A 13243-nucleotide genomic window follows, 5' to 3' on the forward strand; every position below is an offset into this window, starting at 1 on the left:
TCTCCAAAAGTTTGAGGGAACCAGGAGGAGGAGGGGGGTTTGGTTTGGGTTGGATCAATTATTGTTGTTTCAAATCAATTCAAATCTGAATTGATTATATAGTTAATAATATATAAAGGCCTCTTGATTTTATTGTAATTTTATTATATTTTATGTTCTGAAAAGATATATTTCATAGATTTATATAAGATAATTTTGATTAAAAACATTTATTTTATCAGTATAATCAAAGTTATCTAATCGGATCAAACATGATTTTCCCTGGGATAATTTTATATCATTATGGAATCGATTAATAATCGGTCTGGGACTAATACATGTCCCGAACCAGACCTAATCCATTTACAATTAGATTATTGTTGGCTATTTGAACCATGACTTATAAATCTAAACTCGAGAACTATTCAGACAATTGGTTCCGTTTTACCTTAAATTTAAACTCTAGCAAAAATAATTGTTAAATCAGTTCATGACCCATTAATCCAGGCAATCGAATCATTGATCTGTCGATTCATTCAATAGTTTTTGTTCATTTTTTATCTTTTAATATTTTTTATCAAATGGTCCATCCATTTAAATTAAATGGCAAAACTGTCGATCTAGAAACCAGTGGCCAGAAATCCTGACCGGGTGGAGGATCGACCATTCCGACCGGTCGGATGAATATCGGGTTAAAAACATCACTTCTGAATACTTGACTTGGAGAACAAGCAGGGGAGCAAGCCAGGTACCCGTGTGCACAAAAGCATCAAATAGCGAAGCCTTGATTTCATTATTTTCGATCAAACCCATTAACAAGAGAAGAACCACATCAGTTGCAGGTGAGGATTGCAAACTCTGAATAGCAAATTGAAATCTAAATCCTAACATTTCCGGTCTGGGATTCATTCTGCAATTCTGTGCCCTAACATCTTTAAATTCCCCTTACAATGCTCCTTCATTTCCCCTTTCTTGTTCTTTGTTTCTCTTTCGATTCTTTGCTGATTCTTTTTCTTTAATCGGGAAACCATGAGAAGATTTCATGGGTTTCTTTAAGTATTGAAATTTAACCCTTTTCTTCTAATTAGTTTGTTTTGTTAGCAGTGGTTGATAAAGGAAAATGTCTCGGAGGTATGACAGCCGTACAACGATCTTCTCTCCGGAAGGTCGTCTCTATCAAGTGGAATACGCGATGGAGGCCATTGGAAATGCAGGGACTGCGATTGGGGTATTATCCAAGGACGGAGTGGTTTTGGTTGGTGAAAAGAAGGTGACATCGAAGCTCCTGCAGACCTCGAAATCCACGGAGAAGATGTACAAGATCGATGATCATGTTGCCTGTGCAGTTGCTGGAATAATGTCCGATGCCAATATTCTAATTAACACTGCTAGGGTCCAAGCCCAGCGCTATACTTATGGTTACCAAGAGCCGATGCCTGTGGAACAGCTGATTCAATCTCTCTGCGATACTAAGCAAGGCTACACGCAGTTTGGTGGGCTCCGTCCGTTCGGTGTCTCGTTTCTGTTTGCCGGCTGGGATAAAAGTTTCGGTTTCCAGCTGTATACGAGTGACCCAAGTGGGAACTATGGTGGTTGGAAGGCTGCTGCAATTGGGGCGAACAACCAGGCGGCGCAATCGATGCTTAAGCAGGATTATAAGGACGATATCACGAGGGAAGAAGCTGTTCATCTTGCTCTGAAGGTTCTTAGTAAGACAATGGACAGTACAAGCCTTACTTCTGATAAGCTCGAACTAGCTGAGGTCTTTCTGTCGCCTTCTGGAAAGGTGAAGTACCAGGTCTGCTCATCCGAGTCGCTCAGTAAGTTGTTGGTGAAGTCCGGAGTGACCCAACCAGCCGCAGAAACTTCTTGAGTTTCTTGTCATAACCTACTGTATTTTGATATATCTGAATTTCAGGACATATTTGGGGTAATACATGTGCTCAATTGCATAGTTCATTGGAATGGGTCTATCGTAGGCATGGAACTGTGGGAGCGTTGTTGTTAATCTTTTGATATAGACTATCCTCTGAAATCAATTCTTCTGTTACAGTTTTGATTTTTGAACACTTGAAGTTTATTATTTGGTTATTAAACTTTTTGTTTAAGAAATATATTTTTTATGTGTTACATGAAAAGAGTAGCATGTCCAATGTGCAATATCTGTTCTTCCATATTTATAGGCATGTTTTAGAGTTGAATATTTGATTGACGCAGTTGCCTTCATAATGCTCTCTTCTTTTGCATGTCAGTGCAATTTCTTGTAACTTGGTTTAGCCATCTTATAGATTGTCTTTTTTCCAACTTTAGAATTTCAGGTTCCTAATATTTGATAATTTTATAGCAATATTGCTATGTTCAGCTTCAACATTGATCGGTAGCTAGAGCATCTGACTACTGAAGATAAAATTTGAGCACTCTGGATGCTGCGGTCTCTCTAGCATGTGCTAGACTTTACAATTTAAGGATTTGCACATATGCTAAGTATTGATTGTTGATAGTATTCATCAACAGTGTCAGCATACAAAAACATTTGGGAATTTCAGGTGTAATCTTATTTACCAAACAATCTATGAAGGTACTCTCTTTCTAGATTTGTTCATCTGATGACAGAGAGTAGGAATGGTCATACCATTTTAGTTAATTGACCCATTAACTGAATTTCAGGTGTAATCTTATTTACCAAACAATCTATGAAGGTACTCTCTTTCTAGATTTGTTCATCTGATGACAGAGAGTAGGAATGGTCATACCATTTGGTTAATTGACCCATTAACTGATCCTTTTTTGCTTCCTCAAGTTTATACCATGTGGTACAACATGAGGGGCTTGTGAAGCTGATATTTTGTAGTGGATAGAAAATGAAGGCTTGCTTTGTATTTATATTAGCATCTTATATATTTATATATAAAAACAATCTTTTGTCTCTATAAGAGATACTGATTCTGGTATGTTGTGCGGTCAATTTTTGGTAAACCTGTTGAAATAGAAAGAGTTCTATGGTTATCGGAGTTTTATCTTTTAGTGTTTTGATCTATGTGAATGCTTAGGTGAATCTATCATTTTTTTATCAGTAACAAAATTAAATGCATTTATTGCTTATTAGAAAATATTTACAAATCAGGAAACATAAAAGAAATGGGACCAAACTCATCTAATGGCCAGTCAACTGGCTGGCCTCCATTGTACCCGTCAATGTTTTTCCATAACCACAAAACCACTTACCTGCTAATCTTACTTCCTATATTACCTGGATATGTCAAGGACATGACTGGAAATGTATCGGATATAATATTTACACCAAAAACTGAAGTATACAACAGGATACAGCACCCTTTTATCGGTATTTGGGTATCATAGGTTGCTTCTCTATTAATCCCTTCCTAGCCAATGAATCTACTACTGAATTAGCAGATCTTGATATCCCTTAAAGAGAAGGCAAATCCACTATTCCATCCATAATAGGCTATGAATGGAAATTCTAAGAAAAGTTTATAAAAGAATAAGAAGACATTGTAGAAGGTCAATCAATTATTCCATCAGCAAGCCTGACCCTACTTCAATGGTCATATCCTATGACCTATATATCTTACCCTCCAATTAAGAACTTTGTGCTGTTTGGAGATCAAGGGTCTTTGTGGATATTAAACATTTGAAGGCTAAAATTGGTTGGACATAGAGACCTTATCATGGATTATTTTTGGGGGAGGGGGGGTGTTCAGTGGCTGCAAAAGTATTCAATTAATGAGAAAAATATGTAACAAATGTGTAAATAGGTAGGTAATATACAGAGCTCCAGGGCTAACCAAATAGAATCTAGGATTTCCAACTGATCAAGTCAGTTTCCCTGTATGTATTATTCTCTCTGCCAAAAGCTCAACCCTTGTGACAGTTTGTCTAGCAACACTATTATTTTTTTGATCAGCAAAAATTGCATCTCAACCATCTAGCTGCCACTTATCTCTAGCAGAGCTATCATCATCATCATTGTCATCTAACCCTTGTCTCAACTATATGGAGTTGGAGTTGGCTACACGTATCCTGTTTTGCTGTTCTTTTCTGTTCAGTGTCATAGCCTTCATTAAGGGGGCGTTCTGTAGTGTGGATGAGAAATTGGTGAGTGTTGACCGGTCCACACCACACCCTGTGGCAAGGACCAATTCACACCACACCACAATCCACAGCTGTTCTGAACTGTGGACAAATTGTATGGACTGGACCAGTCCACACCCACAATGGTGTTCTATAGGCGTGGTGTGGACCAGTCCACACCACACTTTTTTTTTTGATCAATAACAATTTCATTAATTCACCAACGAAGTTACATAAGGAAGACAAACACACTTACCTTCCAAGTACAAACAAGAAAACAAAACAAAAAAAAACAAAAGAATAGGTAGAGACAAAAAAGTTACAACTTAGCCCAAAACATTGAATCCCTTTCTGCCCCTTGTTTAGCTAAACCATCAGTTGGAGAATTGGCTGATCTTTTAACCCAGCATATCTTAACTTCCATCTCCCACACCAGCCACTTAAATTTTCCTCTTCTGATTACTGTACCTCCATAAGCCATTGCTGTCTGCATTCAGCTACCCTATCACCACCTCCGAATCCCCTTCAATTAAGAGTTTTCTGATGTTCATCTCCTTGGCTTTCTGGACTCCTTCAATAACTACAAAGATCTCAGCTCTAAGGGAGTCACCCACTCCAATTGGGCTTGAGAACAAGGCAAAATGACCCCATTGTCATCCCTAAAGACACCCCCAATGCCTGGTTGTCTAGGGTTCCCCCTACTACTCCCATCAAAATTTAATTTCATGAACCCAGCAGGTGGAGGTGTCCAAGACACACTCATTACTGACTTGGTCTGTGTGCATTTTGCTATTTCACCCCACTTCCTCAACATGTCATCCACTGTGTAACCCATGAATAGTTCCAAAGATTTCAGCCACTGTACAATCCTAAAATGAATGATAGCCTTTAGTTCTTCCACCTCTCTCTCAGCCCCTGAGAATATCCTGAAGTTTCTTTCTTCCCATACTGTCCAACATACTGCAGTCCTCAGACCTCTCCACATAGTCCTTCCCCTTTTCCTATGCCACCTGAAGACAGAAGGGGAAAAAAGGCCCTATAGGTCTGATGGAGGGTTCCATCTACACCCAAAGAGGGAAAAAGCCCATTCCCAAATTGACCTCGCAAAATGGCAAGACACCAGTAGGTGAAAACCAGTCTCCCCATCCGCTTTACATAGAACACACCAATGGGGTGACAAGCAAGTATTGGGTCGCTTCTTTTGGAGTAGATCACCAGTGTTGAATCTTTCCAGATAGGCTTCCGAACAAAAACTACCAACCCTAGGAGGGATTGCTCTGCACCAAACCTCATCAACAGGGAAAGGGGGGGTTACAGGATTGGTGGACTGGCTTAGGACTCTAAAAAAGGAAGCACAAGAAAAGAAGCCAATGGGGGTAGGGGTCCAAATTCTAGAGTCCGCCCTTGTGGGGTCTAAGACAATGTTATCAAGAAGTTCAAGAAGGCTCAAAATATTAGCGAAGTCTGAATCCCTCAAGGCCCTTTTGAGACCCAAATTCCACCCAAGCCCAGAAGTGGAAGAGGACGGGGTAATGAATGATGAAACTGGCTCATTTTTAAGATCAGATAGAGCATACAAAGAAGGAAACTGATCCTTTAGAGGGGCATTCCCCACCCAAGTTTGTTCCCAGAATTTTATGGAGTTATCGGAATTCAGATCATACCTGATATTAGGGGAGAATATTGGAAGCAGATCGTGAATGGATTTCCAAGGAGAAAATCTTGTGCTCCAACCCATGTATACTTGCCACTATTCTAGCCCATAGCTTCTCCTTCTCCAATGGGAACCTCCACAACCACTTCCCTAGAAGAGCCATATTCCTTCTTCTAACTTTCTTGAGCCCCAAACCACCACAAATTTTTTATTCCATGTATCTCCCATACATTTGTGAATGATCTACACCAACATTTTAAAAAATGACCTAGAAACGGAACCGTTCTGGTCACTGGTTTCTGGGCCAATGGTCTAACCGTCCAGTTTGAACGGACAACCTGTTTTGACAAACAAATTAAAAAAATGAAAAATAATTAAAATAAAAACGGTAGAAAACCATTGAACGGGTCGACGATTTTTGGCCAAAAACCGGGTTTGGGGCAAAACGGAACCGCTTGCCTAAACAGTTCCCGAGCTGAGCGGTTCGACCGTCTGGGTCAATGGTAGTTCGAAAATCTTGATCTACATAGTTAATCATAAATATCTAATTTTTGCAATTTATATGATAAATATATTGAAAAATGCATCAATGAATTAATATTAATCAATAAATATTAATTTTTTTATAAAAACAATAGTAAAATAATTAAAAATTAAAAAATATATTTTAAATATTTTAAATATAATTTTATTGATAAAACATTAAAATAAAAAAAAATAAAATGTGAAACAGACAATAGGGTAGCCTTTCAGGGAAAGTGTGAAGTAGGGGATCAAAAATCAAGTGTGGACAGTCCCTAACCATGAGATTTTGCCGTGGATGAGAAATTGGGGTGTGGATGGGATCTGTCCACGCTATATTGGGGTGTGGACAGGACCAGTCCCGTCCACACCCATCCAAACGTGACCAAATCCCGTGGACGGTCCCGTCCACGAGATTTACGCGGTTCTGAACACTGCTTAAATCATGGGCGTGTAAATCATTTCTTACTACTTTCAAACAAGTCCTTTTCGGTTTGCTCCTTGCTCTTCTAGAGTCTTCAACTTGTAACAGATCACTATCATCATTGTCATCTAGCAAAACTATCAGCTATGTTATTATTATTTTTTGATTGTTAAGTGTAAAAATTTATTAAATATGGGCAAAAACTTACATTTGCACAGGATTGGATGAGCTGGGCACAGCCCAGGTAGCCCCTGCTACCAAGTTACCAACCCAATTACACCTCTGACCTATAAGTTGATATTTGCGGGCTTTCCATTAGTTAACCCTCAATGGTTAGATTTTCTGCCAGTCTCTGTTTGGCCAATGTATCTGCCAATGCTATTTTTTTTTTTTTTTTTGATAAGTATCTGCCAATGCTATTTCCTTTCCTTGGGATGCACCTAATATTCTCTCTCATCCATTTAACTATAAGCTACATTGTAGAACTGATCCATCCAGGAAGCTAATGGCAATTAAGTCATGTGAATTCCAAGATGTTGAATATTGTTGAGTAGTAAACCTCTTGCCAATTGTCAAATATTAGCTTTTTGAATGGATGGCTGTTTCTTTGCTTCAAACAAAAACTGAGTAAATGGAGGTAAAAGACCATCCATTTTAGCTACCAGTTTGCAATTGTAATTTAGTTAAACCAAATGGAGCATGAGCAGAAATTGGGATTGGTCCATACTGATAAAAAAGAAAAAGGGTTTGGTCATACAACCATGACAAAGTGAAACAACCATCATGCTGGCACTCCTAGGCACCCACTTGAATGAGAGATTCAAGGCAGCACCTAGAAATTGGGCCAATCTGACTTGAGATCTGATTTTCCATGGGATTTGACTTTGATCTGTCATCCAACAAAGTACCATTTGATAGTCACCCTCTACTTCCACATTCGTTTTTTGATAAATGAAGAAATTTATTAATCACAGAGCATAGGAGATACAAGTGATCCAAGAAGAGGCACAAGGTGCGACCTCTTCAGAAAAGCCAAAAGAAGATTCTTAAAAATATTTTGAATTAGTTACAAGGTAGTCCAAAAAAGACTGTCCCGAGAAACCCCTTGTTTGGCTAATGAATCAGCGATTCAGCTATAGCATTTACTGATCTGCTCACCCATTGGACAATAACAGTCATGTTTCTAGTCAGCCAATTCACTTTTTTAAGGTCTCTATAAATCCAAATGGCAAAATCTGGGTTCAGGAGCCATCCCACCACCACCTGTGGGTCACCTTCAATTAAAAGATGCTCCACCCCAATTTGGTTTGCAATCTGAATTCCTTGTACAGAAGCTAGTATCTCTTCTCTTGTGGAGTCACCCACTCCCACTGGCCTGAATATAAGGAAATATTGTTGCTATTCTTATCTCTTAGGACCCCTCCTATACTCGAAGGTCCTGGATTACCTTGACTACTCCCATCAAAGTTCAGCTTAATCACACGCTTTGAAGGAGGTGTCCATTCTACCACTCTTCTAAGCCTCCTAGAAGAAGTATTAGCCACTGTTAGCTAATTCCTCCGAATATCGTCAAAGGAAAATTCAACAAAGAAGTCTAAAATTTTCAGCCAATGGATTGCCCTTGTCAATATGCAATCCTGCACTTCAGGTAGATAAGGATTTAAAAAAGCAGGACAAGTAAAACAGCTATTACCCAATATTTTTTTTTTGATGAATAGCTATTACCCAATATTGCTTCCAGCTTTCTAGGGTCTTGGGAGGGATAGACTGGATATGGTCTTAACCTTTGGCATTTTTTGCTTGGAGAAGACTTCATATACTCCTGGATATGTTCTAAATCGGAGGATTCAATCCCTGTTTTTTTTTACTTATTTTTTCTCAGTTTCCAGTTGCTTGCCTTTTCTCTGTGCAAGCACCGTTAAGAACCAAGAAAAGCTTGAAAAGGAAAACAATTTTTGCCTTGAGGTGCATACGTACATTATATGGTTTGCATCTTCCCCATTGGCCTATTCCCTCTAGAAGGGAAAAATTATGTTGAGATGCACCAGTCACCAGAGTGGGCCATCTTGTTTAGCCCTACAAGAAGAATAACTCTGTTTTCTTCCTAATAGGATATGATTTTATCTTCTCATTATTGATTTGGTGACCATTGGTGTGAAATATTGGATGTAACTAGAGAGGAGTCTAATGGAGTTTTAGTTGTTCTAATTGTCTGATGGTGGCAATGAGTGACTAATTTCTCAGTCCAGTGACAAGGGAGAGCCCTTGAGTGGTTCATGCTTAAGGCTTAGTGAACCTCAAATTTGATGGTTGCTCAATTGGTAAACTCTAAACTGGGTTGGATCTTTAGGTGTGCTTGATCTTATAAAGGGTGTTGTTGTGGATGTGCAAGTTTCTTATTTTAGAAATGGTAAAGAAAGTTTTCTATTTGTCCATATTGCTGTCCTATTTAGGTGCCTTTGCCCTTCTTTTCCATGGTGTTTATATTCCTCCAAAGATCTCTTGTACTACCTCATAGCTAGGTGGAAATTCAATTATTGGATATTTATTGTTTATGGATTTTTAGTTCCTTTAAAAACTTTTTAAGTTGCATGGGATAGCAATTTAGAGGATATATTTTTCTTGGTTCTCTCTATGATTTTTTATCTGATCACATTCTTTTGTTATTAGTAAAAAGTAGTCACGTTTCAGTTTTGGCCACATGGACCTCACATTAATGTAAAACAAAGTCTTTTGTTTTCTTGACATGTTGATGCTAATGTCATGTTAGATACAAAACATCTTGCATAACTTTATAAAGAGCAGATATTGGAGAGGTCGCAAGGTTGGGGGCCAAGAGGAAAAAGTTGGACCCCGTAACACCTTTAGCATGGAATGTTTTTCCCTCCCTTTTGGTTATCTCTCTTCTTGTATCAGACTATCAATTACATCTCATTTCTAATGGCATCTTGATTGGTTCAAGTTCTTTACCTCAGATTTATTCCCATAGTGACAAGGTTTGGTCTTGGGTTGGTCCTGCCTCTAAGTGGCACCGTTGAATTCAAATTTGGCGGTTTCTCTATTGGTGGCTAGGGCTGGTATAAGATTAGTGGAGTTTTGAGGGTTTTTCAGGTAATATCATTGGTTTTTCCTTATCTGGCCAAGTTCCTATGTTATCCAGGGCTTTAAGTGGGTTTGGCTTGGGTGGGGAGAGATTGATGGTGGAAGGTCACTCTCAGATGGTGATTGTTTCGTACTTTCGTTCAGTGAACTTAAGCTGCTCCACTGCTTTTACTTAATGAAATTAGATGTGCCATTGTCTTCAGTGGTCAATAGGTGTATATCTTTTGGTTGAGTGTAGGGGTGTCAATTGGACTGGATTTGGTCCAATCCGATCCAATCCAGTGTGAGTCCATTACAAATGGACCAGGTCCTATCCAATCTGATGAATATTTTGGATCGGTCAAATTCAATGTCTGGACCATCTAATCTATTCAAATTTGTTTTAATCTAGATTAGTTTTAACCCAAACCTGGTCCATTGACACCTATACTCTTATCTTCTATCAGTGGACCAGCTATTGGCTCAATCCAATATAAATTCATTGCGGATGGACCAGATCCAATCCAATGCAATAAATACTTTGGACCATTAAGTCTGGACTGGTCCAATTCAATGTCTTGTTGGTCCGTCCAATCCGTCCAAATTGATTTTGGTTTGGATAGTCCAATAAAAAAATAGTCCATTGATACCCTTGGTCACTTCAGTGAAGATCAGCTCATGGAGTTGACGATGACTGATGGTTGTCACTAATCTCCTGTCATGATTTGGGAGATTGGTGGTGGAAAGTATCTCCTGGTTATCGATTATTTGGTGGGTGACACTTAGGCTTGCCCATTGTATTTGCTTGATGAAATTAGAATTTTTGTGGGATAGCCCATTATAGTTCAGTGGACTCCAAGAGTAGCAAATGGGTTTGTGTACCAGCTAGCAAAGCAAGGGGCTAATAGGGAACACTGTCTCTGGGCTATGTTATAAGATTGTAAAGCAAATATTGGGTGGAATGTTATTGGACGTTGGGGTAGCCGAGGCTACCCAATCTATGTACTAATTCTTATACCTTTTTATTAATAAAATCATTTTCACTGATAAAAGAAAAATTTTGTGGGCATTAGGCACTGGTGCGTTTCATGACTGTTCTGTTTCACAAGTGGGTCCTGATTTTACAAGTGATTTGTTTCACCTGTTTTTTGTCTAAATACACAAAAAAAGAAAGGATGCAGGCTGATTGTGTGTTTAAAGTGATATGACTTAATATTATAATATATTTATAATGACAACTGTGTGACATCTCAAAAACCCCTCCTTTCTTGAATCATAATCCTTGCAAAAATGGTTTTTTGAGAAACAAAGCTGCTAAATGCCGTTTTTTTAACTGATTATGTTTATTTGCTGATGTGGTGTGCGCAACACATCAGCAGAAATGGAATGGTCATGACATGCACTGGTGCCAAATACCTACTTTGTCTTTAGCAGCCAACTGATTATTTCACTTGGATGCCAAAATGGGACTGATGGAGTTGCCGATGGTGATAGGTCACTCGATTGAGGGTAGTGTCAAGAGATTGACATGGTGGAGAGAAATTGTTCTGGACCTGTTAGTTCGGCATTTTGGTTTCTGTTCTGACCTTGTTTGTAGCTGTCATTTCTGCTTAATTTTCTTTTATCAGCCTATTGTTTTCAACAGGTATCCCATGCATTCTATAGTTCTAACAAACCTCTATATTAATTTTCCAAATCATTTGAGCAAACTAGCTCATGATCTAAATGGAGCCAATAAAGGGATGATCAGAAAAATAGAAATGATTTTATTTGTCGAAGGATAAACATCTCCAATGGGGACAGGGACTCCCGTAAGTTTCTACCTATAAGTATGTTTTGAGAATCAGGCCTACCAGGAGATGAGTTATGGTTATAGATCAGCTTAGACAAAAGTTGGGATGCCCGGAGGTTGCCATTCGATTTTACTGCATTTGATTGTATAGCGGAGTTTATTTTCAAGTTAAAGCAAAATGGGCCATTCCCAATGGTTCCAGGTATCTGTGGTCTTGGGGGGTAGATTGGATACACCTGCCAACTCGATATTTTATCATTACAAGTAATGCTTCCTTGTTTTCAAGTTAAAGAACAGCAATACAATTGAGGGCCAAATCATATGATTAAAAATATTGCTTGATTTTGGGATTTAAAAAATTAGTCTCATTGAAATGGGAGGGTTAAGGTTATAGGATCTAATGGACAAATTTTATTGTTGTATGAATTATAGAAAAAGCATCCTGTTCCCCAGGCCCAAACATAGGGGTGTCAATTGGACTGTATGTGGTCCAATCCAATGTGAGTCCATTACAAATGGACCATGTCCAATCCAATCTGATGAATATTTTGGACCATTTTGGATTGGTCCAATTCAATAGCTAGACTGTCCAATCTATTCAAATTTGTTTTAATCTATATTAGTTCTAAGTGTCTAACCCAAACCTGGTCCATTGATACCTATATGGCTATATTCTTATTTTCTATCAATGGACTAGATATTGGCTCAATCCAACCCAATCCAATATAAATTCATTATGGATGGACCAGGTCCAATCCAATGCAATAAATACTTTGGACCATTAAGTCTTGATTGGTCCACTTCAATGTCTTGTTGGTCCATCCAATCTGGCCAAATTGATTTTGATTTGGATGGTCCAATCCAAAACTGGTCCATTGACACCCATACTCCATGTCAACTATAAGGACCTGTCATGGGCTTGTCAAAATCAAGCATGAGTTTAATGGGATAAACACTCTTCAATACATGGTTCTTTACCAATGCACTAGGAAAGCCAAGGAATTGTCCCTTTAAACCAGGATCCTCGTGTTGCATCACCTAACCTTCGTGAGGCAAGTTAATTGGTAAAAAAGCGATAAGAGATGATGATGGGACACCATGACCAGGTAAATCAAAAGAAAGTCATTACCTACATAAACAAAATAGGGATGTTAGTACCAACAAGAATATTTTACCTCAAGGTGAAGAAAGCTTTGCATGTTGTGCTCTCTAGTGAAGAAGCTTTGTGCAAACTAATTTCTAAATCTAAGAGATCTTAGAACCAAAGGTCTATGATGCTCTGGACCTAGAGACCTTGAACCTGTGAAGGTCTACGAAGGCCTGCTGTCGATAAAACTCTACATGCCATGCTCTGTAGTGAAGAAGCTATGTGTTGGCTCATATCTAAATCCTAAAGACCTTAGTCGCAAAGATCTATGAAGCTCTTAACCTAGGGACGCCAGACTAGTGGAGACCTATGAGGGCTTGCTATTGATGCAACTCAGTATGCTATGCTATCTGGTGAAGAAGCTTTATGTAGACTAATATCTAAATCCAAGAAACCTTGGACATAAAGGTCTATGAAGCTCTAGACCTAGGGACCTTGGACCCATGAAAGGCTATGAGGGCTTACTATTGATGAAGCTCTACATGCTGTAATCTTTGGTGAAGAAGTTTTATTTAGACTAATCCCTAAATCTAAGAGATATTGAACCCAAAG

The 13243-nt window shown here is 38.6% G+C and overlaps 1 protein-coding gene across 2 annotated transcripts; it reads left to right on the forward strand.

The window, feature by feature from the left end:
- The first annotated feature begins 476 nt into the window (after nucleotides 1-476).
- On the forward strand, nucleotides 477-2117 carry LOC148844170 (proteasome subunit alpha type-4). 2 transcript variants are annotated; one of them, XM_088957558.1, is made up of 2 exons: nucleotides 477-821; nucleotides 1084-2117. In XM_088957558.1, the coding sequence occupies exon 2, from the start codon at nucleotides 1100-1102 to the stop codon at nucleotides 1850-1852; it is 753 nt and encodes a 250-aa protein (XP_088813684.1). In that variant the 5' UTR covers nucleotides 477-821; nucleotides 1084-1099; the 3' UTR covers nucleotides 1853-2117. The 2 variants fall into 2 exon arrangements, with proteins under 2 accessions (XP_088813684.1, XP_088813685.1); XM_088957559.1 differs by having other exon boundaries at nucleotides 610-821; nucleotides 1068-2117.
- Nucleotides 2118-13243: the final 11126 nt, after the last annotated feature.

Source organism: Nelumbo lutea, chromosome 8 (genome assembly GCF_056320005.1).
Source record: "Nelumbo lutea isolate HS-2025 chromosome 8, American lotus-T2T, whole genome shotgun sequence".
In the NCBI taxonomy this organism is placed as follows: domain Eukaryota; kingdom Viridiplantae; phylum Streptophyta; class Magnoliopsida; order Proteales; family Nelumbonaceae; genus Nelumbo; species Nelumbo lutea.

Coding starts and splice junctions, on each gene's coding strand:
- LOC148844170 (XM_088957558.1), top strand. CDS start 1,100: ATGTCTCGGAGGTATGACAGCCGTACAACGATCTTCTCTCCGGAAGGT.